Source organism: Ictidomys tridecemlineatus, chromosome 2 (assembly GCF_052094955.1).
Source record: "Ictidomys tridecemlineatus isolate mIctTri1 chromosome 2, mIctTri1.hap1, whole genome shotgun sequence".
Lineage (NCBI taxonomy): Eukaryota > Metazoa > Chordata > Mammalia > Rodentia > Sciuridae > Ictidomys > Ictidomys tridecemlineatus.
In genome coordinates, this window is record NC_135478.1 from 177422717 (window position 1) to 177449532 (window position 26816).

The 26816-nt window shown below is 35.1% G+C and overlaps 1 protein-coding gene and 1 long non-coding RNA gene across 5 annotated transcripts in view; one reads left to right on the top strand and one right to left on the bottom strand.

The window, feature by feature from the left end:
* The first annotated feature begins 2079 nt into the window (after positions 1–2079).
* The window catches only part of Hbp1 (HMG-box transcription factor 1), a 31050-nt gene continuing 6313 nt past the window's right edge, over positions 2080–26816 (top strand). The window contains exons 1-9 of one of the 4 annotated variants that reach the window (XM_013356033.4): positions 2164–2294; positions 10886–10964; positions 12356–12539; positions 14669–14897; positions 17350–17491; positions 17935–18046; positions 18129–18241; positions 20773–20929; positions 21710–21854. In XM_013356033.4, the coding sequence (XP_013211487.1) occupies positions 10950–10964; positions 12356–12539; positions 14669–14897; positions 17350–17491; positions 17935–18046; positions 18129–18241; positions 20773–20929; positions 21710–21854 (1097 nt within the window). In that variant the 5' untranslated portion in view covers positions 2164–2294; positions 10886–10949. Of the gene's footprint in view, positions 2295–10885; positions 10965–12355; positions 12540–14668; positions 14898–17349; positions 17492–17934; positions 18047–18128; positions 18242–20772; positions 20930–21709; positions 21855–26816 lie in introns of all 4 variants that reach the window. The other 3 variants (XM_078040242.1, XM_005319454.4, XM_005319455.5) reach the window with 3 other exon arrangements.
* On the bottom strand, positions 5756–15594 carry LOC144375414 (uncharacterized). The gene is made up of 2 exons (XR_013435237.1): positions 15340–15594; positions 5756–6336 (listed from the first exon to the last, which is right to left on the bottom strand). It is a non-coding gene; the product is annotated as an uncharacterized LOC144375414 (long non-coding RNA).

A 26816-nucleotide genomic window follows, 5' to 3' on the forward strand; every position in this document is an offset into this window, starting at 1 on the left:
TTAAGTTTTTGAGATCTCATTTTTACAGAGAAAAGATTTTTTTGGTTTACTGGGAGAAGTGAGCTAGGCATAAATACCCCAGGTCTTAATTTAAAATGATTAGCTGAACTCCAGGGGTTTTCTTTTTGTCACTAAATTAAATGTTAAAATTTATATTTTTTAAAATTATGGAGTAAGAGGACTTTATTGTTAAAACAAACAAACAAAAAAAAGATACAACCAGCATATATAGCATTCAGCAAAAATGGTCATTCTTTTCTTTGGGTTTCTCTATTTATCTCTGAAAGACGTAAATTTAAATCCTGTTCTTCTTTTCTTAGGGGACAAATAAACATTTTATTGTTTCTCTTCTGAATTATTTTAAGAAAAATGTTTGATTACTATTTGAGAACATAGAAAGAAAAATCACATGGTAGGGAAGACATATTTTATAAATACTTTCAAGAATTTAAATGGGGACTCCTAAAGGAATTTAAAACTTTTTTTCAACATACAAAGGTTATTTTGGATTTCCTTGTTTTTCTCAGGAATGCTACCTCTGAGTTATATTGCCAGCCCATTTTAAAAAATTACTTTGAGATAGTATCTGATTAAAAGGCCCAGGCTGACCTCTAACTTTCGATCCTCTTGCCTCAGCCTCCTGAGTAGTGTGTGCCATGGTGACAAGCTAGTTTGGATTTCTTTGGATTGTTATGTGGATTTCAAGTTGATTTAAAAATTCAAGTAATGTACTTAGTTTTAAAGAAACAATTAGCTGTAATTTTAGGGTAATTTCAAAAGTTTGCTTTTACAGACTTCTTACTAATGTGTTTTCCTCAACTTAATTTTTAACTAGACAGTCCACTGATCTAAATAACACCTAAAGCATAGCTTAAATTATTAAATACTAAAGGTTCAAAGAAAAAAAAGCTTAATAATGCCTTTGTAATGTGAATAGTAAAAATACCAATTATAAACTAGATGCACCTGTGATGAAGAGCCTCTTTTAAAGTAAAGGTAATTATAAAGCAGAGAAGCCATCCTCCTGGGGTGAGTCAGAGAATTAGAACTTAAGGGGAACTCCTAGTGGAAACCGAGTGAAAAGACAGCTTTCTTTCTTTCATCAATTGGAAGTCTCTGGGAGGGGAAAAATGGTTAACAGAAACTTAGCAGAGAAACTTACAGATAATAATTCACAATTCAAATCAATTTAACTCATACCCCATACTCCTCTGTATGGCCTTAAACAACAAGCAAGCAGGTCAATATGAAAACAACGATTTGCCTCAATTTTAATGTAATCGTTCACCCCTCTTTGTAAATTCCACAGACTGAACTTCTCATTGTCTATCCCCAGCCTCATGGTGCCTGGCACTTATTTGGCCCTCAACAAATCCTAGATGAATTGAACAGAGTTGACGAATCTTCTCGAAGTTTCTCTCCTCGGAATAAAGGGATTTAGTTCTTCCTACTGCGATGCAGTCTAGCATCACCTTCATCAAACCCTTGGTGCCAGGGGCCTTGATTTGTGAGTGACCACGTCCCTCGCGAACCTGCCCTGCTTCCGCTTGTGCAGTCATCTCCTTCCCCTCGCACTAAAACAATACCTTGGCCTCTTGCCAAACTGTGAGCAGCGAACAACTCTGGCTGCTTATGGTCTGGACTGGGTGCTGCGAAAGGCTGGAGTTTCTCCGAGTGCTAGAGGAGGAGGCCCCAAGGAAAAGAGGCCCAAGCTTTAAAACACTCCCTTCCTCCGCCCCCTCCCTTTTGTCTCAGACACCAAAACAAACGAGCTGATACACGTGTCCCTATGACTCTTGTTTACTATCAAGACTGTGCTGTGCACATACTTCTGGGATATGTAGTCCAATCGGTTCCCCCCGCCTTCAGTTTTCTCAGCTAACAAATGAGGCTGAAACTACGAACCCACAATCCATGTCGGGGGCAAAGTTTGGCCCAGGTCCCCAGAGTCTCGGCAATAATCCAATCCGAAGCGCTTACTCCAGTGATTGACAGGCCATCTCCTCCAGTAAACACAACACAAAAGTCAATACATGCCCGCCCTCCGAGACGGACCACGGTATCACCCAATGGGAAAGTGGAAAGAGAGAATGGCAGTTTTGTAGACCAATTAGAGGGCGAAAGAGCTGCACGAAGGCTCAACCCCCCGGGGGTTGAGGGGAGGGGGAAGACGAAGCTTGAAAGACTTGGTAATGGCGACGGGTTTGGTAAGTAGGAAAGTTTCGGTTGAAGAGTAAGAGCCACGACGGGAGCAGTAACGCGCGTCGGAGAAGGCATCATCAGCCTGAGAGGGGGTACGCGAGCTTCTGGTGGGGGTGTCGCCGCCACAGCTGCCCGCGACTAGGCTGCCCGCACTCTGCGGCGGGTTTGTTGTCTTTCTGTTCCGAAGGGGTGGGGGTGGGGAAGGGAGGGGCAGGAGCCCGAGGGGATTGGGCGGCTTGGCGACCTCGGGTCCGGGTTCCTCTTTCTCCAGGGCTGCCCCCAGGGTGAGGGCAATTAACTGTCAGACTACTGCCCGCGCGCGACGAGTCTATCGGACCGGCGTTTTCCGCGAGCTCACCTGGGCTTCGCGGCGCCGGCGTTCGGGGTCTCGGGGCGGAGGGTAGGAAGAGGCTGGGCGAGAACCGCGGTCTGGGCCGCGTTCGCGGTGGGTGGTCAGGCCCGGCCCAGGGAACGGGCGGGCCTGGGCGGGGTAAGGGGTCGGCGCGGCACCTGGGTTGCCCCGGAAAAGTTTGATTTCAACTCCCTTCTTGTTGGCAGAGGGTCGGAGGCTAGCCACCAGTGAGGGGCAGAACCGGGGTGGAGGACCCTAGTGAAGTGCGGTCTTGTTCTGGGCCAAGAGGGGTTCAGGCGGAGGTGGGAAGCTAGGGTAGCCGCTGGGCCCCGGGGCTCATTGTTACGCAGTTCGAATGAATGGGCTCCGAGGCGCCTGCGCGGTGGGGCTGAGCGGAGGGGAAAAACAAGCTTGGCGTCCAGGCTGCGATCACATGATGGGGGGATGGGAGGAGAGCGCTATGAATGGCGAAAGAGGGTGGGGGTGGACTTGGCGTGAACTGGGAGGCGCTGCTCCTTGTGACCCAGAGAGAAGGCTTGGCAGGCGATTCCAGACTCCGCCTTTTAATTTATGCTGCTGCCGCAGGCAGATTAAAACAAAACAAGAAAGAATCCTGGCGGAGTCAGCAGCCGGGTTTTTGTAGCTTTAAACGCTGCTTGCTGTCTAGGGGATTTTACTCTCCGCTGTGTGCTCCAAGTTCTCTGGATGTCTTTCGTAGGGAGTTTTTCAGCTAGAGTGCATTTCAGAACAAGTACTGACAGCACGGCAGTACACAAAGTTTATTGACTCAGGATGCCGCTGACGCTAGAACGGAAGGGGGCTTTTTAAAAAGGAAGTTTTACCTATTGAGAAGCTATGGAGTCCTACCAACAATTCTGGCGAAGTTCTTTGTATTTATTTTCTAATAAATAACAGTAACGATGACTCAACACAGTGGTTTTGAAATTAAAATTGCCTTTTGAGAGCTAATAATAATTTTAATACCAACTACTTATGTTTTGGTCTTTTTTTTTCCGCCATTGTTTATTTGCTAAGAAGAGTGTTAGGACGATCTGTTTGGTTTCTTCTGTTAAACTAAGTTCTTGCTGGGTTGGCAATATTTGATAAAGTTTCAAAGAAATTTGAGTACTTTCAAAAGAATTAAAGCCGCTCATGTTTTTGAGCTACTTTATACTTTTGAGGAAGGTATAATTTAACCATTATAAGACAAAATGCTATTTACTTATTTATTTATTTATAGTTGTATGGAACCGGGACCCAGTGCCTCACACATGCTAGGAAAGTGCCCTGCCACTGAGCTACAGCCAGTTTATATAAGGAAATTTTTATTTCACTTTATAGTTTTCATCTTAATTTTATGAACCAAATTGCTTTTTTCTTTTTACTTGAAAAGCATTCCCCATTGTTAGTTTCTCCAGGTCCTGCATAAATTAGTTAAAAGGGTACTTTTACCCAAGTTCTCCGAATGCATTCACCCACCAGCATCAAGGTTTGAACCTTTCAGAATTCAAACATGATAGCATCCTATTGTCTTCACTGTATTTTAACTTATTTGGACTCTCCTCCCTATCCAAGTGCCCTCTAAAAGAAAGCATATGACATGTACTTCGTGAATGAATAAACTGCTGTGCCCTGAAGGTTCTTCTGCAGTGAATTGCAAGCTGGTTTCTTTTATCTGTTTGAAATGAAAATGTCAGGCATACCTTATCAAAAAGAAGTTACTACCATGCCAATGAGACAAGACCAAATATTTTTTGTGTCTTAACTAAGAAAAGGACTATTCAAATGGGAAAATAAATGACAAGAAATTACAAAAAATTTTAAACTGATGCCCATTACAAAACTCAGGAAGATGGACATATTTTTCTTGTTTATTGAAGACAATTAATATTCCTTCATATTTTGATATGCCTTTATTTTGTGCTTTCAGTCATAATTTAATAGTATTTTCTACCGAAATTAGAAAAATAATTCTTATATTAATTGACTTATTAAAAGTTATTGACAGTAGCTTAGAAAAGCTTTTCTCAAGGTATTAGTAATGTGAAAATATATAGGATAACAAGTTAGGAAAACAGGTATACATAATATGAATTTTTAGATTTCAAGTTTTTTATAGAGTCCTGTGACTGCTTAATGGTATTATGAGTTCTGTGTACATTCATCAATATTAACATTTCATGTTGAATAAGCATGAAAACCACTGATAACTTGTATAGATGTGAAAACTACTGATAACTTGTATAGATGAGATTGAGCAATGTACAGCCAAGTCAAGGATGTGGGATGTAGTATCTTTTCTACTTAATATTCTGATGTCTAGATAGGGACTAGTTCTTTTACAAATAAAATTCAGGCATAGAAATTAAAATGTTCAGGGCCATAAAGGTGTTAAGTGTTATTCTACCATAGTATAGGAAACAACCCTGCTATTTGTGGGATTTTATTGTTTTTACACAGTGGCAGACGAGTTGTAGAAATAGTTCTGTAAAAGAAGTGAAGTTTCAGTGAAAATATTAAGGAATTGTATTTAAGGCCACCCAACTGCTTTTGTTTAGAAAGTTGCATTTGGAATAGTTTATGTAAGTTTGTCTGCTGTGTCATATTTTATCTTGTAATACATTCTAAATACCTTAATTCAGAGGTACTATACATTAGAGATGTATAGTAATTGCACATTACCTTCTCTTCACCCACTCTTTCAAAATAATTTGAGCAAATAGTCTAGAATTGGTATGAAAGTCTTCAGGATTAGAGGAGAACATATAGAAGATCATACATAATCATGAAAAAGTAAGGATTCAGAAAGAACAGGCACTTCAGAAGCAGGAGTCTAACCTATGTTGATCTATATCTTTTATCTTTTTTCCCTTGGTTCTCCAAAAAGCAAATGGTCCCATTCAATGGTCAGAGTCCTGTTTTTTTCCTCCATAATAATATATTGTTCACAGAACTGTTTTGAATTTTAAATAAATTTTTTAAAAGTATAATTCATAAATACTTATGTGGAAATATTCTATAGGTAGGTAGGCATTTGTAAACCCCTGTTTCCCGTCTTCATTCATTGACTTAGCTGTTTGTAGTCTTCCTCTCCTTTGTAAGACTGTGGATATTTGCTTCTGAAAATTTGCACACCAAAAACAATAGGGCCTCCCAGCCCCTATCCCCTCTCCAGTAAAATTTGAAATATTGAACATGACCTTTCAAAGCACAACAACTATAGGAGAATTTTATTCTTTCCTTTAAAAATCATTGATCTTGTGAAGAAATGACACATACAGAGTTAAGTAAAATACAAGGCAAGTTCTGTTGAATCTTTTAATCCCAAAGCAGAATACAAAATCATAAATAAACAATAGGGTTAGCTCTACCAGGAGATATTTGAAAGAGCAACTGTTTTTCAAAATGAATGTCTAGTTAGTGTGATGTATGGTGGGGAGTATTTTTGAATAAGAACTCTTTCCATATTCTTTTCCCAAGTCAGAGTCCTTGTTTTCTTTCCCCAGAATAGTTTGACAGGAAAAAATAGTTTGACAGAGAAAAGTGAGACAACTTACATTTGTATATGGGGTTTATATTTTGTTTTCATGTATTTTATTTAATTCTCCAATACCCTTGTGAGATAAGTAGAGGTACTGTGAGGCTAAGGTTAAGTTACCTGCCCCAGGTCCACAGCCAGCAAGAGTGAAATTCAAGTCTTCTGTCTTTAAGTCTAGGCTTTCTTTTAGGGTATAGTAGGTCTGTAGTAGCAAAACTTCAGCTGATGGCCAAATTTTGATTACCTTGAGCAGGGAGAAGTGCAAATACATAGAACTTAAGTTCAATAAGTATTTTAACCCTTTTGTTATTTATAGGTAGTTGTGTTTTGAAATTAATGCTTTTTTTCAAACTTCATTCAGAGTGTTGGGATGGTCGTAGATAACTAAGACAAGGTGTTGAAGAAATGATAAAGTTAAAAGGAGATGTTAGTGTACTGTAAATGATGATTGGCTGACCTGCTTTTAGGGAAGAAAAAAAAAATCTAGCTGGGAAGAGTTCTGGAGAGGGAGGGGGGAAGACAAGACAGATTGCATCTATTTTGTGAACCCCAGGAACAGTACTGTTTATACATAAAGGATAACTGAAGAGAGAGAGAGAGAGAGATGTGGTACAGCCTCTGAATTTCATAACAAAGGTTGAAAAAAATGGGAAAATTTTAAACTTTAAGATTTCATTTGGGGTTGACTTACACAGCTCAAATCTATATATATATAAAGCATGGTACAGTTGTTCAGAAGGTTTTTTAGTCAAGATAGGTTTAATTATGTCCTGTATGTTTAAGATGTTGGATAGATTTCTATGCAAAGAGTTATCTATGTGCTATCTCAACTGTTAATATTAGTTGCTAAAAGAACTCGCACAGAATGACTAGTTCCTCTCTTAGGAGTTACTAAATAAGGAATCTGCATTGATACTACCAATTACCTTTTCTTTTATGAGAATTCTTGCAAAAGAAGCTGGAGGCAGGTGACTTACATAGAAATTAAGAATGTGAGTGAATTTCTTTTTCTTAACTGCACCCTACTTTAAATATATGAATATGTTTCTACATATTCATGTAGTGTTTTAGTATGATTTTGCATAGATTCCAAAAAGAGTGTTTCAAGTATAGTACTGATCATGATCATGTCAAAACCCTATCAAAATCTTTAGTGATTCCCCATTGTCTCATAATTGATGACAATACTAGCCACATTACGTTTGCTTTGTGTTGGGTGTTTCTCAGCATTTTACCTTCTTACTGAGTTTTATAATAATGTATAATAATGTTTTTTACAAAAAGGCACGAAGATCTTAAATAATTAAGGGGAACGTAAGTGGAAAATCTGGTACATAAACTCAGCCTGATTTCAGAGTCCTTACTCTTGTCTTAGAGGTAAAAAAGAAGGAAAAAAGAAAATTCATTTTTCCTAAACTAAGATCAGAGATTCACATCTTAGTCTACCTTTCCACATAATAACCTATGAGCTTAGTATCTATGACCACATAACACACAAGGCCATCCCACTTTCTGGTGATGCTAGATTCTGCATATTTCTGGTCTTACCCAGTACTGGCCAGCTGTTTGAGCTTTCTATTGTAGTTTTGTTCTCACTGGGAAACCACCCTGCTCTGTAGAAACGGGGTCATTTACTTGGATTTTTTCATGAATGTATAGATTCCTTGAGAGTCTTCATTTATTACCATTGAGATCTAACGTTACAATTAATATGCCATATACATGGTATGTATTAAATAAATGGACATTTTTCTTAATGAAAAAAATTAGCAATTATTTTTAGCCCAGTAGTTATTAACACACTATGCTTGGAATTCCTTTGAAAGCAAACAAATGAAAACCAGTGCACAGTGTTGGACCTCAGAACAAATCATTTCCTCTGGGGATTGGGTTTGGGTATCATTTGTTTAAAGCATGCATGATTCTTTATGCCACAAGAGTTGAATTGAGAATCACTGGTTAAACTTAATTCACTCAATTTTTTTTTAATTTAAAGATTAGGTGGAGACTCAGAAATATGATTTGAAACTTGAAAAATCCCGTTTCTTTTAACCATCCATTTTGTAGGAAATTACTGTACCTCAGTAGGTTTGCTATAACTGTACATTAAGACTGATTAATCAGTACATTGTAATAACCTTTTGTATTTAGGAAAAATGAATTCTTTTTTATGCCTATATATTAACCTTTTAAATGCCTTAGACATCTTTTAGATAGACAAACTGTTATTTGCTTGAAGTAATGGCATAATACACGATTGGTACTGAGATATGTTGGATGACTTGTCATATTTCCCAGGAAAGAAGCAGCTGAAACTGAATAGCTATCTGGTTGTTTACTGTTATCCATTTCAAATGCTGTTGTATTTACCACATTAAGAATGTGTAGTAAGGGCTGGGGATGTGGCTCAAGCGGTAGCGCGCTCGCCTGGTATGCGTGCGACCCGGGTTCGATCCTCAGCACCACATACCAACAAAGATGTTGTGTCCCCCGAGAACTAAAAAATAAAATATTAAAAATTCTCTCTCTTTCTCTCTCTCCTCTCTCACTCTCTCTTTAAAAAAAAAATTAAAAAAAAAAAGAATCTGTAGTAAGACAGCAAGAGATATAATATGTGAGGTGAATAGGGAGCCTACATCCTGGGAACAAATTTTTACCCCTCAACCATCAGATAGAGCTCTAATCTCTAGAGTATACAAAGAACTCAAAAAGTTAAACAAAAAAGCAAATAACCCGATCAACAAATGGGCCAAGGACTTGAACAGAAACTTCTCAGAAGAGGATATACAATCAATCAACAAATACATGAAAAAATGCTCACCATCTCAAGCAATCAGAGAAATGCAAATTAAAACTACTCTAAGATACCATCTCACTCCAATAAGAATGGCAGCCATTATAAAGTCAAACAACAATAAGTGCTGGCGAGGATGGAGGGGGTGGGGGTACACTCATACATTGCTGGTGGGACCTGCAAATTGGTGCAGCCAATTTGGAAAGCAGTATAGAGATTCCTTGGAAAGCTGAGAATGGAACCACCATTTGACCCAGCAATTCCCCTTCTTGGGCTATACCCAAAAGACCTAAAAAGAGCATACTACAGGGACACAGCCACATCAATGTTTATAGCAGCACAATTCACAATAGCTAGAATGTGGAACCAAGCTAGATGCCCTTCAATAGATGAATGGATTAAAAAAATGTGGCATTTATACACAATGGAATATTACTCAGCACTAAAAAATAACAAGATCATGGCATTTGCAGGGAAATGGATGGCATTAGAGCAGATTATGCTAAGTGAAGTTAGCCAATCCCTAAAAAACAAATGCGGAATGTCTTCTCTGATATAAGGGCGGTGACTCAAAATGGTATAGGGAAGAAGCGCATGAGAAGAAGACTACCACTAAATAGGGAAGAGAAGTGGGAGAGAAAAAGAGGGAGAAGGGGAGTTGCACGGAGGATGGAAGGAGAACCTCATTGTTATACAGAATACATATATGATGTTGTAATGAGAAAAAGAAGAAAAAGTGTGTTACATTAGATTGGATAGAGAGAGGAGGGGAGGAGTAAGGAGGATAGGAAGGGCAGCAGAACAGAATTGACAATATGATGTATGTACATTCCATATATGTATTATATGTCAAAATTCATTCTGCTGTCATGTATGACTAAAAATAAATAAATAATTTTAAAAAATCTGTAGTATGAAAGGAAAACAAACAAAAACCATAGTATAATAGTACTCTATAATCTGAGGATAAGGGTCATTTTTTAAAATTGATTTAAAAAAATGACAGCGGAATGCATTGTAATTCTTATTACACATATACCACACAATTTTTCATCTCTCTGGTTGTATATAAAGTATGTTGACACCATTTGTGTCTTCATACATGTACTTTGGATAATGATGTCTATCACATTCCACCATCCTTGCTAATCCTCTGTCCCCTCCCTTTCCCTCCCACCCCCCTGCCCTACCTAGAATTCATCTATTCCTCCCATGTTCCGGATAAGGGTCATTTTTGAGGGGTACAGGCAAAAAGCATACAAAATAGAATGTTAGAAACAACATAAGGCAATATTCAGTTTAGAGATATATATGTTAGAGATACATGCATGCACATGTTTATTGTGGCACTGTCCATGATATCTAACATAAATGATCAGCCTAAGTCCATCAACTGTTTGGTGGATAAAGAAAATGTGGTGTGTGTGTGTGTGTACACACATACATACACACAGTGGAATAATATTCAGCCATAAAGAATGAAATTCCATCATTGGCAGCAAATGGATGGATCTGGAGGACATTATGTTGCAAAATACGCCAGAATACTAAGACAAGTACCACAAGTTCTTTCTATATGTGGAAGCTAAAAAATGCCAACCCAAATATGCAATAGTAATAATCAAAGAGTGGGCAGGCTATATGTGGTTCAGGAAAGTTAAATAAAGAGAAGTTATAATTGAACACTTTGTTGCATGTATGGAAATACCATACTAATATACTGAAAACCTTTAATATATACAACTATTACATGATAATCAAAATGAAATAAAATGATTATAAAAATAGCATCTTTAAAAAAGAGAAGATTAAGATGTTTGATCACCATCCACTTATTAATTTTTATCTAGGAATCTAAAACAATCCTATACTGTAAGTAAATACTTTTTCATTATAATAAAGTATTGTTTAGAAGAATGAGAAAATTGGGAGTAACAGCTATGGGAGGGATAAGTGAATTTTGGGTGTATCCTCACTAGGTATACTATTTAACTTCTAGATTCTTCCATATGACATAGGAAAAAGTTTATGAACATATCTTAAGAAAAGTTATCAACTCTGATATGAAGTATGAAAAAGTAAGTGTGAGTATGTGTGCATGATAAAGAGATTAGATTTTAATACACCAAAATGTTAGTATCTAAATCTGTTTGATGGGGTTAGAAGTTATCATTATATTTCTTTCTTTTTTTTCCAGATTTTTACAGTGATATTGTATATTTTATAGTTGGGAAACATTTCATAATCAACACAATCATGAAAACGCTTTTGGTAGAAAAAGAGCTCAGTGATTACATCATGGTTTAGAAAGCTATGGTATAAATACTAAGTATTGAAGATCTTTGTATTTTTGATCAGACTGGACTAGCATAGTTGATTTTTAACTGTTAATAGCTTTCAAGAGCAGTATATTTTATTGTTTTGTTTTGAGAAAAAGCTATGTATTGTTGAAAAAGTAAGGATTTTTTGTGACCCAGGGGAAGAGGTTGGTCTTATACATCATAGGCAAATACTATGCCATCAAGCTATACCCCAGTCCATTGTGTATTTCTTATTAACCTATTTGAATTTTTTTTAATGAAATTTGGAGGATAGCCTGAGGAATCAAGAAGTCTTCTTGCTGTTATCACTCATACTAAGTATTAGCTAATTGATTATTGTCCAGAGACCAGTGTAAAGGGTATTAACCACATTCTCCTTTCATAAGACATTGAATGGACTTTGCTCAGAATTTAAGGGTATTAGCCTATATTATTCTCTTCTTTGCCATAAGTTGTAGGCTTGATTTGAAGGTAGTTTTACTGGTGGTTTAGCCAAATTCACTATGATTATTATTCATCTTTCTAGAAGTACCAGCCTATTCTGAATCAAAGGTATCTTTTTATTATGGCTAGATCCCAGATTCTCTTTAAAAATATGATACGTGTAGCATGGCCATTTAAAGAAACTTTTTAGAGATTATAATTATCTTTAAGTGTGTTAAAGTTCACTTTCAGAATATGAGGAAACAAAATATTGAACACAGTTGATAAATAGAATGGAATAGTCTTTAAAAAAAAGAAAAAAATCAGAATAGTCATCTAGTCTTTATTTTTTATTTAACTGAGGAGAGTTTAATTTTCTTTTGAATTTGAAGATACATATGGAAAAAGAAGTTTCATTAGTCTTAATATTTGCATCTGAAAGAGTTACAAGCTTGAAGAAATAAATATGTATAATAGCTATTATTTAAAACTAAAAGGTTAATTCAAGATGTTAATCCTTTAGTAATTAGGTGTAATTTAGTACAGAATACACAGCTGTAGGCCAAGACAGGGATTTGTCATGGTCCAGAGGAATTGAGGAAGGTATAAATGGCAATATGTGATTTAAGTTAAAAATGTAACATAGTGATGTGTCTTTGATCTTATACTTATGTGATAATCAAATCACATAACTTGATAATTTTTTCCTCTTTATTATTTTTAAGTCGGAGCACCGTAACATGGTGTGGGAAGTGAAGACAAATCAGATGCCTAATGCAGTACAGAAACTCCTGCTGGTGATGGACAAGAGAGCTTCAGGAATGAATGACTCATTGGAGTTGCTACAGTGTAATGAGAATTTGCCATCTTCACCTGGCTATAACTCTTGTGATGAGCACATGGAGCTTGGTAAACAAAATTTAAAATTAAAATTATCTAGGAATTTTACTAAGATTCAAATTAATTTTCACATTTAGTCAGCTTCTCTGCTTAACCTTCACTGGCTAAAAAAGTTTATTTTTGTGTATTAGGAATACACAACATTTTTGATTCTTGCTTTTAAAATATTACTTAAAAATCAAAGTGACTGAGCTATTTATAGTTATCATAGACTCATTTAAGTTATTAAACTGAATGTTTTGTGTATAAAGATTAGACTACTAAATACCTTAGAAATAGTCTTTTTTTTTTTTTTTTAAAGATGTCAATTTTGAAACATCCTCCCAGTGAGCTTTTCAGGGCTGATTTGTTGGTATAATAGGGAAATGACTGTGTACCCTTGTACCTTAAAGTGATCATTCTTGCTGAGTTACTCTGGAAATATGTGACCTGTAGAATTGTGTAGATTTGTTGAGGGGTGATTTGAATTGTATTGCCTTGAGGCTGGTGTTCAGGAGAAAATGAGTGCCCTTGGCTTGCAGCCCAGCTTTTCAATTCTGCTTTGTCTCCATTTAATATGTAGTTGCCTTTAATGTTCATTAACAATTCTGAAGAGGAGGACTGTCCTTATTTTACAAATGCTGAAATAAAAGGAAGAGATTATATACTATAGTAATGTTTGGGAATTTGGAGATCTTGAAGGTCTTGGGACCTGTTTGAATGCCAAGGATATTCAGAACCTGAATATCATTGAGTAATAGTTCCTGTTGTACAAGGAGCACTATCTTGTTTTAGGTTTCAGGAGGAAATCAGGCTCAGGGATTCAAAAACTTAGCCCTACCATCCATGACTTCAAAAAGTAGTTAATTTCGTGTACTTGAAAGACAGAAAGGAAGCCTTTATAATAAAGAAATGATGGTCAAAGGGTGTTGGCAATGACGGGAGGGAAGTAGCTATACCAGAGTGAGAATTTGGAGGTGAAATTATCTTAAATTGATGTGATGTTTTAGAACTCCTTGGCTGCTTCATGAAACGGTATTAACTTCTAGTCAGTTTCAAGTATTGATACACTGAATTACTAATTTTAATTAAGCAATTTGAGTTTTGTAAGATATTCTGAAATATTTACTTGAATAGAAACTATACCTGCTTTTTCGGATGACATTTAAGACAACTTGAAGAGTTTTCTTATGTTTGAGAGACCCAATAGATTATATAGTTTTCAGTTTAGATGTGTTTACTAGAGAAGGCTGTTTTTTGTTTGTTTGTTTGTTTAAGGCCTGTCAGATGATCTTTCTTTTTCCATCTCCTTTTTTTTTTCCTTCTTGAATTCTTTTTTTTTTTTTCTTTTCCAAACTCAATTGTTCTTTGTAGTGTTATTTGGGTAGTAGTGCTATTTTTTTCTTTTGGAGAGTACAAAGTTTATCATGATACGCTTTTGGGGAATATATTTATAGAAAAAAAATAGCCAGAAAGTATTACTGAGTTCAGATTTTCTTAATGAAAAGAAATACTTTTGGGGCTAGGGATGTAACTCAGTAGTAGAGCACTTGCCTATGTAGCATGTGTGATGCCCTGGTTTCAATCCTCAGCTACATTTTAAAGCTTTAACACAGATTTGTGTAAGCAGCACTGAAAAATAAATACGATCTACATTCTCATCTTTGGAAATTGTTGTTTTCAATGTTGCAATTATCTGTATTGCAAGTCAATCAGTGTGTAAGTAATAACTACATATATATACACACATAAGATGTGTTTTTCCTCAGTAACTTTTTAATGTTAAAAAAAAGTCTTTGTGTATAGATTACTTCCAGGTAAGGTACAAAAAAAAAAAATGGGAGGAAGAGCAGAAAGCACAGCGTGAGCCCTGTTGTTAGTGTGAAAACACTGTGGTAATTACATGGTTTAGGTGATGAACCATTTTCACATCACATTTGTTGAGTTTACTTCTTGATCAGATTCTATTAACCCTTAAATAGCAAAATGTCATTTTTAAAAAATAATTTGTTCAAGAAAATAAATTGAGTTTAATTTTGAATTTATGATTTTCCTCATAAAATGAATTAGCTAAATTTGATGACTTTTAGCTGAAATATTAATATTATTCATTGTATTATTAATTTGCTTTTTGAAATATTGAATGTGTGTATTTGCAGATGATCTTCCTGAACTTCAGGCTGTTCAAAGTGATTCTACCCAATCTGCCATATACCAGCTAAATTCAGATGTTTCTCATCAAGAATATCCAAGACCATCTTGGAACCAGAATACCTCAGACATATCGGAAAATACTTACGGTGAAAATGAGGTGGATTGGCTAACAGAATTAGCAAATATTGCCACAAGTCCACAAAGTCCACTTATGCAGTGCTCATTTTATAACAGGTAGGAGCATTTATTGTATTTTCATTTAAAACTTCTATAATTCTAAAAAGCTATGTTATAAGAACATTTTAAATTAAAATTTTAAATTAACTATCTTGTGGATGTTTAACATAAACTAAAATTTAAATAAAGTCATTAGAAATAAGCTCTTTTTTTCATAATGATCAAAGACTTAGTTCACTCAATATCATGATTTCATATGTTTAAGAACTGGATCAAGGTGCTATGAAAAAAGTTTAAAAATTTGGTAAATGTCATCAAAAAGTTATCAAAAATATATTAGACTGAGAAATACTATTACTATACATTTCATGATCAAAGATAGAAATTAATTTGTCTGAAGAACCATAGTTAGAATGAGCATTGTATTGTAAGTATTTATAAACTTTGAATTTGGCTCCTTTTGGTCTAGGTTTATTTTTTTCAATCTATGTAGTCTTACCTGTCCTTTTGCTGATTGCATGCTGTAATCCCAGTAACTTGGGTGGCTGAGGGAGGAAGATTACAAGTTTGAGGCCAGCTTCAGCAACTTAATGAGGCCCTAAGCAACTGAGTGAGACCCTGTTTCAAAATAAAAACATAAAAAGGGCTGGAGTTGTAGTTCAGTAGTATAGTGCTCCTGGGTTCAATCCCCAGAAACCCCCTCCCAGATCATTTTAATATTAAAAAAAATGGACTTCTCTTGATAAAATTACTGTTTTATATATCTAGACCAGTGTTGAAGAAAATGTGTTGCTGTACTGTGAAATTATGAAAGCTTCCCACTATCATTCCTCAGGAGACCTAAATGGATAACATTTCATTATTTATCTCTAAAAACACATGGATTAAGTTAGGCAGTTTATAATAGAGAAATGCCCAGATTTACATTACTGTTAGTAAAAAATTTAGAGTATACTGATAGAATATTTATGCTCCATACATTATATTTTATTATTCCATTTTTGATGGTGCTAGGGATTGAACCCAGGGCCTTAAACATTCTAAACAAGTGCTCTACCAGTCAGCTACAACCCCAGTACTCTCCCCATACCTTTTTTAGAATATCACAATTTCTGTTTTAAATTGTTAAATAGAAGAACTGAAAAAAATCTATTATTCATGAAGTCAAGGATGAACAAAAAGAATTTAAAGCCATTTGGCCATTCTCAAATACTTCATGCATATCTAAATGTGTAATAAAGAAGGTGGGCAGATGTTAGCATGTTTCTTGCAGTCTAAAAGTGATTGGAGAGTATGCTAAAATTCATGGAAACTTTAGGGGCTTTTTAATTTAAGGAGTGATATAAACATGAAAACAAAATGTAGTTTCATAGTTTCTCTTTAAAAGAACATTTTTACATAGATAGAAATAATAATATTAATGGGGATAAAATGAAAACTGAGGGGCTAATAAAATTTCTTTTAAGGACTGCATTTTTAAAAATAACTTTTAGTTATAGGTGGACACAATACCATTATTTTATTTATTTATATGTGGTGCCGAGGATCTAAACCAGTGCCTCACAGGTGCTAGACAAGCACGCCACCACTGAGATACAATCTCAGCCCCAAGGACTACATTCTTATTTGGCATTTCTGCTCTACTTCTTTTCAAACTTCTCAGTGTTTACATATGACTCTAATTTCTTGTAGGTTTGTTTCTTACTGTCACTCTCTCATTAAAATTGGGTCTGTTTGTGAAAGTATATTCTTGGAAGCTTCTTTAAAGGGAGAACTGCCTGGTAAAGAGACTTGATGAGAAGGGGTCAGGTTTTTTAAAGGTGGTCCTAGGAGAGAAATAACTAGACCTTATAATGTATAGTTGCTTTTCAACAGGTTTATATTAAAAAATATAATGTAGTGTCCAGTTGCAAGGAATAGCAAGTAGACTGCTTTCTGCTATGATAAGTCTAAGCATTTTTGCTTAAGGCAGTTTGTAGTGTCTGCCCAATGATAAAATGGTTGCTAGATAAGCAGTTGAGTGTTGCTCATGTTAAGCTTAAGATGCTGTAAACATATTGAGATTTATTGAGTACATGAAAGTAAAAGGAAATGAATGGGAAGCTGCAATGGGGTATTATCATTTATGAATAAAAATACACACATTTATTTGTATTGAGATAAAAATGAATGGGATAAATAAATGAAACAGTGGTAATTTAAAATTTACTGTTAAGGCCTGGGGTTATAGCTCAGTAATAGAGTGCTTCCCTAGAGTGTGTGAGGTCTTGGGTTCAATCCCTAGCACTGCAAAAAATAAGTAAATAAAAATTGTTAAATCTGCTATGTGAAGTGGGTTTGGGTAAGAAGTTAAGCAATAACATTTTTATAAATAACATCTTGCTCTTTATTGATGTTAGCATAGTTATCTTAAATGTAATCAGCACTTAGAATGCGATGTTCTTTTCATCAAAAAGAAGGATCTACTTTAAGAAACTGGTTTATAGTAAAACTTGCTGCTTTGTTTTAGATCATCTCCTGTACACATCATAGCAACAAGCAAAAGTTTACATTCCTATGCACGACCTCCACCAATGTCCTCTTCTTCAAAGAGTGAGCCAGCCTTCCCTCACCATCACTGGAAGGAGGAAACACCAGTAAGACATGAAAGGGTGAGTCTATTCATGAGGTTAAACTTTTATTAAATTTATTCAAATAGTTGAAATACATTAACAAAACATTTAAGAAATTCTTTTGAAGACTGTATAGATGGGAAATATTGTTTCATTGTTCTATTAGTGAAATGGATTGGATTTTATATATAGCTCTACAGATAGGAAAGTGTGTTACATATGGGAATGCACATTAAACCAAAAGGTACAGAAACTTCAGTTTTTGAAAGTGTTTCCCCCCTTAGTGTAGAATGATGAAGTTATTTGGAAGTTTGGGAGGAAAATGGGTATTAAAAGATATATTAGAGGAATGGGGATATAGCTCAGTTGTTAGAATGCTTGCCTTGCATAATAAGGCCCTGGGTTCAATCCCCAGTACCAAAAAAAAAAAAGATATATTAGAAAAACAAAAATAAACAAGTTTATAATATTTTTCTCCATAGGCAAATAGTGAGTCAGAATCTGGCATCTTCTGTATGTCCTCCCTGTCAGATGATGATGATTTGGGATGGTGCAATTCCTGGCCTTCAACTGTTTGGCACTGTTTTTTGAAAGGTAAAGAAATGTGTCAGTTTTTACAGCTTACTTGTGCCTCACTAATCACATGTCTAATATTTGTTTTCTAATTAAACTTTAGGCACACGACTGTGCTTTCATAAGGGAAGCAATAAGGAATGGCAAGATGTTGAAGATTTTGCTAGAGCTGAAGGCTGTGATAATGAGGAGGAACTCCAAATGGGCACTCATAAGGTTGATTTAAAATTGTTTACAAATTTTTGATCTTTCAAATATTTCTATTTATGTTTCAGTGGCATCTTATATTTTAGGTAGAGGTTTTATGACCATAAATTGTTGCTAGCTTGATGGACAGTAGTGATGACTTTAGACTTACCTAAATTAATTATACTTTCTCAAAATAGGATGAAGAGTATATATCTTAGCACTTTTTTATACTTTGTATATTTTACATTGGGGCAAACTAACCTGGCATTAAAAATAAATAATAAATAAACTAATCAAAGCTTTGTCTTAGATTACAAAGTGGTTAATTCCTCTATAGGTAATTAACAATTGATTATTTTGTTACTTTTTAAATGAGTCCATAAAATACTATCATTTTCTAAATTGAAAGCAAAAAGCAGTAGTGATCAACATTAGGGTAAATATCTGTTGACTCCTTTTACTTTGAAATCTTTAAATTTTTCTGTCTTCACTGTAGGCAAAGAAAATAGGGATGTGAAATGTGCTTGTTTAAAATTTCCTTTTTTGATTCTGTTTTCTTTTGCTGTTGAGTGGTCTCAACCATTCAACTTAGAAAACTAGCAGAAAAATAGTCTCAACTTGGCTGCCTTTGTTGTTCCCATTTTGCTGTTACTCTTCCTTCTAATAAAGTACATAGTATTGTGAGTGTGGTTTCTACTACCCTACTAAAATTGTCTTTGAGTTTTACTGGTTTTATTTTAATTTCTAGGAGTAGAAACTTTTGCTTATTCTGCAACAGTTGACACACCAGGTTAATTCCTGACATTGTTTTCCTGTGATTTAAGTAGCATAACACTGCCATAGTTCTCAGTCTTTCTGACTACTGCCTGTCTGCCTATAGTGGCAAGTGTACCTAATACAAGGCTCTGTTCCTCTTCACCACTGTTTGTTGATTATATGTCAGCAGCACCTCCATATATGCAGTGGAAAACACTGTGGACTTGGCATCAGGGAACCTGGGCCTTCTCTCTAGCTCTTCTAGAAACTTTGTGACTGAGCTTAAGCATATGGTTTAATCCCTCTGGGCCTTGGCTTTCTGATCTGTAAAATGGAATTGGACTATTTTTAAAGTATCATGTAGCTCTAGTAAGAGAAGATTATAAAATTTGATTATTTACAAATATGTCCCAAACCTATAGCTATACATTTCCAACTACATGTTAAGACATCTCTACATGAACAGCATTTATTTCTTCAAACTCAGCTTAGTATGACCATAACATACCTTGTTCTTCACCTTTCTGGCTTACTTTCCTCCTTTTTAAAAAAAAGTTATTATCTTCTTGAAGATCATATTCAAAATCATGAAATTGTCTTTTACTGTTCCCTGTTCTCCCTTTGTACTCAGTTGATTCTGTTTCCATAAAGATTTTCAATAGTCATTCTCTGTCAGTTCATTACTTTGTTCATGCCCTGTTGTAATAGTGATTGGGTACTATAATCTAGCTATCAGTGTATTTATTTTTCTGTGAATTTTCTGTGTCTTGTTAATGTTTGTATTTTCAGGGCCCACCACCTGGAGTGTACTAAATGCTCAACAAATATTCATTAAATTGAAGTTTAGTCTGTTTCTGTTACCAGTGCACTTGACAGTTCAGGACTGTCATGTGTATCTCTCATTGTATCCTCAAACAATTGAATATGAGCATATCCTTTGTATTTTATAGTCACTTTCATCTTTAAATTTACAGTCTTTGGCTGGGGTTGTGGCTCAGTGGCAGAGTGCTTGCCATGCACATGTGAGACACTGGGTTCAATCCTCAGTACCACCTAAAAATAAATTTAAAAAAATAAAGATGTTGTGTCCACGTATAACTAAAATAAATACACACACACACACACACACACACACACACACACACAGAGTCATATTAATAAAATACTTCCATTGACTTCCCAGTACCTTATAAATGAAAAGTTTAAGCACTTGACTGTCTTTAAGATCCCTCTGCTAATTGACCTCTCCTTTTCAGTCACATTTGCCCCAAATCTGGACTTCACTGTATTTTTAGCAAATACTTAGCACTCCTCAAAGAAGTTGCTAAATGCAACTGTTCCTGGTACAAGGCATGCCCTTTTACCTACATTTCATTCATCTATTTTTTGAAAGAGAGAGAGAATTTTAATATTTATTTTTTAGTTTTCGGCGGACACAACATCTTTGTATGTGGTGCTGAGGATCGAACCTGGGCCGCATGCATGCCAGGCGAGTGCGCTACCGCTTGAGCCACATTCCCAGCCCATTATCTTTTAAATCTTAGTTCTAGTAGAATTAGAACCTTTTTCTATTCTCTCTTGGAATCAATATCTTCCTTTACTAAACTCCACCAGCATTATTTATACATGAGTTAAAAATGCTTATTCCATGCTACCTTCTATGTTTTACTCACATATGTGTCTTTCTTCACTGCTCAGTCAAAAGCTCTTTTTACCTTTTCCACGAAGTCTTACATACATAATGGAAACATCACTGTGTGTTGAGCATTTCCAATTCATTCACTCTATGCATATGTTTTCAGGGTTATGGTTCTGATGGTCTAAAGTTGTTATCACATGAAGAAAGTGTATCATTTGGTGAGTCTGTACTGAAGTTGACTTTTGATCCTGGTACAGTAGAAGATGGCTTACTTACTGTAGAGTGTAAACTGGACCACCCTTTCTATGTTAAAAATAAAGGTAGGGCTTCATTTGAATTTGTAGTGACTTTTTTTTTTTTTTAAGATAATGATGTACCTTTATTTTTTTCATTTATTTATATGTGGTGCTGAGAATCGAACTCAGTGCCTCACACATGCTAGGCAAGAGCTCTACCATTGAGCCCCAACCCTAGCCCAAATGTGTAGTTTAAAGAATGCTTCTTAATATTATCTTATGGCTTTGATGATTAAAAAAACAAACTGAAGAGAAAATTTATTCCAAACTAAACTACTATAGGAAATTCTTCTAATAGTACTTAATAGTGCTTAAGTATCTTAGCAATAATTGGGCAGAACTCTTACTTTCTGTGAATATCGGAAATTTCAGATTCATGAAGCTTAAAAATAACAATTTTAGTATAGTTTGGAGAATGGAGTATTTGATAACCACAATTTTGGTTTAGAGCTACAAATATGCTATAAACCTGAGTCACTCTTAAGAGCCTTATTACAATTACACCACGTTAAGCATACTTTAATAATTCATGGACTATTTCATGGTCTCATCACCATTTATCATTTACAGTCTTGTAGACTGAATAGAAGGGATAATTGATAGAGATCTTTATATAAATAAAATGCTGAATTAAATTAGCATCGAGGGCTTTTACATTGCTGAAAGTATTTGCTTTATTGCGATGATATCTTTTGCGATTTTAAATAGTAAATTTATTTTTAAGATATAGAAATATATCTTATAACATACTTTAGGTTCTTTCTGTCAGTTCTCATTCTTTATGCAACTCTTGTTTAACTTTAGGTTGGTCATCATTTTATCCAAGCTTGACTGTGGTACAGCATGGCATTCCATGTTGTGAAATTCATATTGGCGATGTATGTCTACCTCCTGGACACCCTGATGCCATTAATTTTGATGATTCAGGTGTTTTTGATACATTTAAAAGGTAATATTGGATTTTTTTCATTTGTTTTCTAGTAAAGTTTATCCTTAATATCCCTAGCAATTGCTACATCAAACATTTAGGAAATTAAAACCTTAATGATTTCAAAATTGAAAGAATGACGTAGAGAAAAGTATATAAACACACACACTATTAAACAACAACAACAAAAAATCAGGCAATTAAAAATATAAGCTAATGAATTTTGTATAAAGTGCTCATATAGGAAAGTGAGTTTATAAGATGTTTAGGATTAGATTAGGAAGAATATCACATGTTATATGATGAACTAGTTAATAGATCAACTTTCATAGGTATATTGAAAAAAATAGATCAAAAAACTGCAGCTGGGTACATTGGCACACTTCTGAAATACCAGCCACTCTGAGGCAGGAAGATTGTAAGTGAAGGCCTGCCTTCGTAACTTAGCAAAACCATATCTCAAAATTTAAAAAGCACTGGGATGTAACTGAGTACACAAGGCCCTGGGTTCAGTCCCGGAAACAAAAACAAAAACAAAACAAGAAAAGAAAAGTAGTTGTTTCGAACCAGACCACAACCGTGTCCTTTTTTTTTTTTTTTTTTCTCCTCTTTTTTTTAGCGGGTGCGATTCTTAACTACATCTTGGTTTAATATTCATTTTGACCAAGAGCATTAGTTACATGGCTTAACAAATAATAAAACTGACACCAAATAAAAATTGACATTGGGAAAGACTTAAGAGAGGGACACTGTTCTTCCTAAGATCATCTTGCTAGTAAGTGGCAGAATAGGACAAAACCCCACAAATCCTAAAACTCAGAAAGGCTGATCAACTCTCCCCATTATATAGGACTTTGGTTTTAGCACTAAAAGCCCACCATTCCTGAAAACTCCTCAGTCCTGGGAGAGATGGGATAGTTGATCATCTGTTCCCACAAGTTATCCAAAGAAAGCATATATGTAGATATTAGGGATTTTAAGAATTATTCTTTCATTATGATAGTTATTAAATCCATAGGTAGGTATGGGCCCAAAGTAGAGAATTCTCAAGTTTCTTAGCATATAGATTTCATTTTATTCTATTTAATGTAAGGTTATTACATTTATTATAAGGAAAATTGAGGCTATTATTTAAAAAGCAATCAGCATAGGGCTTGACATAGGCCATTTGCTCAGTAATTGGATCTAAATATACTCTTTGAAAAACTGTAGAAAATGAGACAAATTTTAAGGATTACATATGTTTTAGTGTGTATATCAGTGATTATTCCTATATTTTGGTAAGAATGTAACCAGATAGAAAAGTATGGGGAGATAGTTTGACTTTATATTGTAATAGTGAATATCAGCAGTTCTATTCCTATAATATATACCCTAGAGAAATAAATTTTTGTAGGCTCGTGAAAGGAGATACATAAAGAAGTTCATAGCTATATTGCTCATGACAACAAAAATGTGGAAACAATATTAATAACAATTGGATTTTACCATGTAAGATTGTGATACAATCTTAGAGTGGAATTCTTTCTATCTGTGGAAAAATGAATGAACCTTAGCTATGCATTTTAAAACATGGATCTATTTTTAAAACAATGTTAAATAAAAAATTAGTCTTAGAAACATATACAGTATAATTCATTTTTATGGAATCCTGTTCTTTAGAAATGTATCTGATAACATATATGTAATTATGTTTTATTATATAAGCTTTATATATTATATATGGTACATATTATATAATCATGTCAGGTTTCCCAAACCATCCCCATGTTGGATCTCACAAGACTTAGCATATACTTGTGCTTATGAGTATGATTTATTAAGACAAAAGAGTACAATACAAAATAGAGAAAGGGAAAAAATAGGGGGTAAAGTCTGGATGAAGCTAGCCTTCCAGGGAACCTCTCCCAATGGAGTCATTCAGGGAACTCTTTGTTCCCCTAGCAGTGAATTATGACATTATTTATGTTTTCTACCAGGGTAGTTTATTGGACACTCAGGACCCAGAATTTTGGGAGCTGGTCACATAGGCTGTCTGTGTTTGGAATGTACCCAGATTCCAAACTTTCAAAAGGAAATCTGGTGTTCAGAGTATTATTTGTACACAATTTAAGCATAGTAAAGTATTATTATTTGTAGAAATGATGAGAATTCTCTTAAAATTCAGGTTCTAGGTGGCAGTCAAAGGCCTACCCAGTAAATAGATTTTTGAAAGGATAGTTGTCAGGCCTATAAAAAATATATATATTTGTGTCAGGAATTGAACCCAGGGGTATTTTACCACTGAGCCATATTCCCAGCCTGTTTTTTGTTTTGAGACAGGAACTTGCTAAGCTGCTGAGGCTGGCTTTGAACTTGTGATCCTCCTGCCTCAGGCTCCCCAGTAGTAGCTTGAGTCACCTGCCCAGCCAGTCCTATTAAGTCTTTTACACAAAACATTATTATGTTAATAAAATGAACAGCTTGGGTTGGGGTTGTGGCTCAGTGTTAGAGCACTTGCCTCACACAAATGAGGCACTGGGTTTGATCCTCAGCACCACATAAAATCAAATAAATAAAATAAAGGTGCTACTATACTGTTTATAACCAGTATATTAGTTTTATAATAAAATTACTGAGAGAATGAAGGAATGGTAAACCACTAAGGAGAGTAGTTATTTGGGGATAGTAAATTTGTAATTTTAGTGATATTAGAAGTACTCAATTTAATTTAGATTTTGGATTCACTAGTATTTCTTTTTATGCTTCATAACTTTTGTTACATGCATTTTAATATATCAAGTATTGCATGATGCAAAACTTTTAAAGCAAAAAGGAAAACTTGGCTATCTACCTCTTGTTTTTCTTAGAGTCCCAAGTTTTTATCTTCCTTTTGAATAATACCATTAAGATGACCATAGCCAATGGTCTTATTTTACTGTTGAGTGTCTGCAATATAAAAGCAATGCCTTCTTCCCTCTCCCTGAAAGGAGTGGAAGCTGGCAGTTTCATTTATGAGAAGCCATGAAAAAGGAGTATGAAGCTGACTGAACTTTTATTGTGATTAGATTATGATTTGGGTGCTTAGGGAGATGATGCCTGGTATAGGGAGGGCAGAAAGGAAAGAGAGGTAGAACAAACAGTCCAGGAGAAACCTAGAATAAATTCTCAGGTACATGGAGGGATTCAGGGCAGGATTTTGGATCATGATTTTCAGAAAAGGACATTTGTTTCTAGCTTGGAAAGAGCCAGAAGTCAACAATAAATTGATAAGCTTTTAAACACAATTTATGATTGTGCTGTAGAAGTGAGAGCAGAATTTGAAGAAGCCCATTCTGAGAAATTGATAATTGAGGCCAACCTTTGAAGTACCAGGCAGGGCTATAACAGTCACTTTGGACCTTGTAAAGCTTTTTTTTTTCAGGCAATGTGATAACTTACTGAGATTCTACTATATGTTAATTTACTCATACTTCATCACTCTCTTTGTGTGGGGATGTGGGGGGAGAGAGGATCTTAAGGTAACATGCCCAGTTCAGGCATTGACCTTGTAAAGAATTTAGTACTCTTACCTACTAATCTAAGTTACTTCTAAGATAATGATAGATAACTATTAATTGAGTACACTAGGTGCCAGCATCTGCCTTTTACATTTATTTTTTTCTCAGCAACATTGCTATAGTTTCTATTAATCTTTTTTACAGTTAATAAACTGAGGCTAGATGTTTTATTTTACTTGGAAAGGTCCTATTACTAGTAAGTGGCAGAGCTGGGATTTGAACCCAATTACATTCTCTAGAATTAATTTAAAAATGAACTAAGACATGAACATGCTTCTTAGCTTCCAGTCTAGTTCTTTGAATATTTTATTTGTATCCATAATGGAAATAGAGGATAGATTTGTGTCACTAGATGGTGGAGTTTTCAAATTTTAGTAATTATCTTACTCTATGTCTTTGGTTTTTTAAATTATAATTTTCTTTGGTATAGATGAGTAATTTTGTGTCCTATTCATTTACAGTGCCTAAGTTTGCTATTTTTCTAAACTATATGGGAGGGGCTTAAGCTCTTTTATCTATGGAAAATAATACAGATTTTCCAACATTATTAATGTTGGAGACATAAGTTTTCCCCAACATTTATTAATATTGGAGTCATAAGTATGTTTATTTCATGTAGTACCTTTAAGAACAAAGATATTGCTTGCATGGCTGAAAATTGGTAGAGATCATTTTCACTATAGTAAATGGTATGCCTCTGTTTCATTTAATTCTTCCAGTCTGTTCAAGAGTATTTCATCATGATTAGATTATGATTTGTGGGTGCTTAGGGAGATGATTATTGGTATAGGGAGGGCAGAAAGGAAAGAGAGGTAGAACAAACAGTCCAGGAGAAACCTAGAATAAATTCTCAGGTACATGGAGGGATTCAGGGCAGGATTATGGATCATGATTTTCAGAAAAGGATATTTGTTTCTAGCTTGGTAAGAGCCAGAAGTCAACAATAAATTGATAAGCTTGTAAACACAGTTTGTGATTGAGCATCATTGGGCAGATGCTATTCCTATAGCTAATATCAGCTTGTTTTGATGTATTGCTAGAATTTCTGTTTCAGGGAAAGGAACAGCTGTGTTCTGAATAAACACTGAATAAAAAGGTTTTCTGACAAGAAAGTAGAATGTATAGGAAGAGTTAACACTGTTGAAGCAAAATTAATTATTTTGACTGGTATATCATTAGGTTTTAGTTTACATTTAGTCATATTTTCAGCTAATATTCTCAATGTTTGTTTACCTTGAGTTTATAGTCAATGGCAATGCCCCATGTATTGGTGAAGAGACCTGGGGCTTTGGAGAGGGACAGTTCTTGGATTTGGATCCTACTAGTGTGGCATTGGGTGAATAATACTTTGTCTCAGGGTTTTCTTCATATAAAAGGAGGGAGTAATGGTATTCTCTAAGCAAACTTAGTGAAGAAAGGAAACAGAATATGGACAGCTTATTTC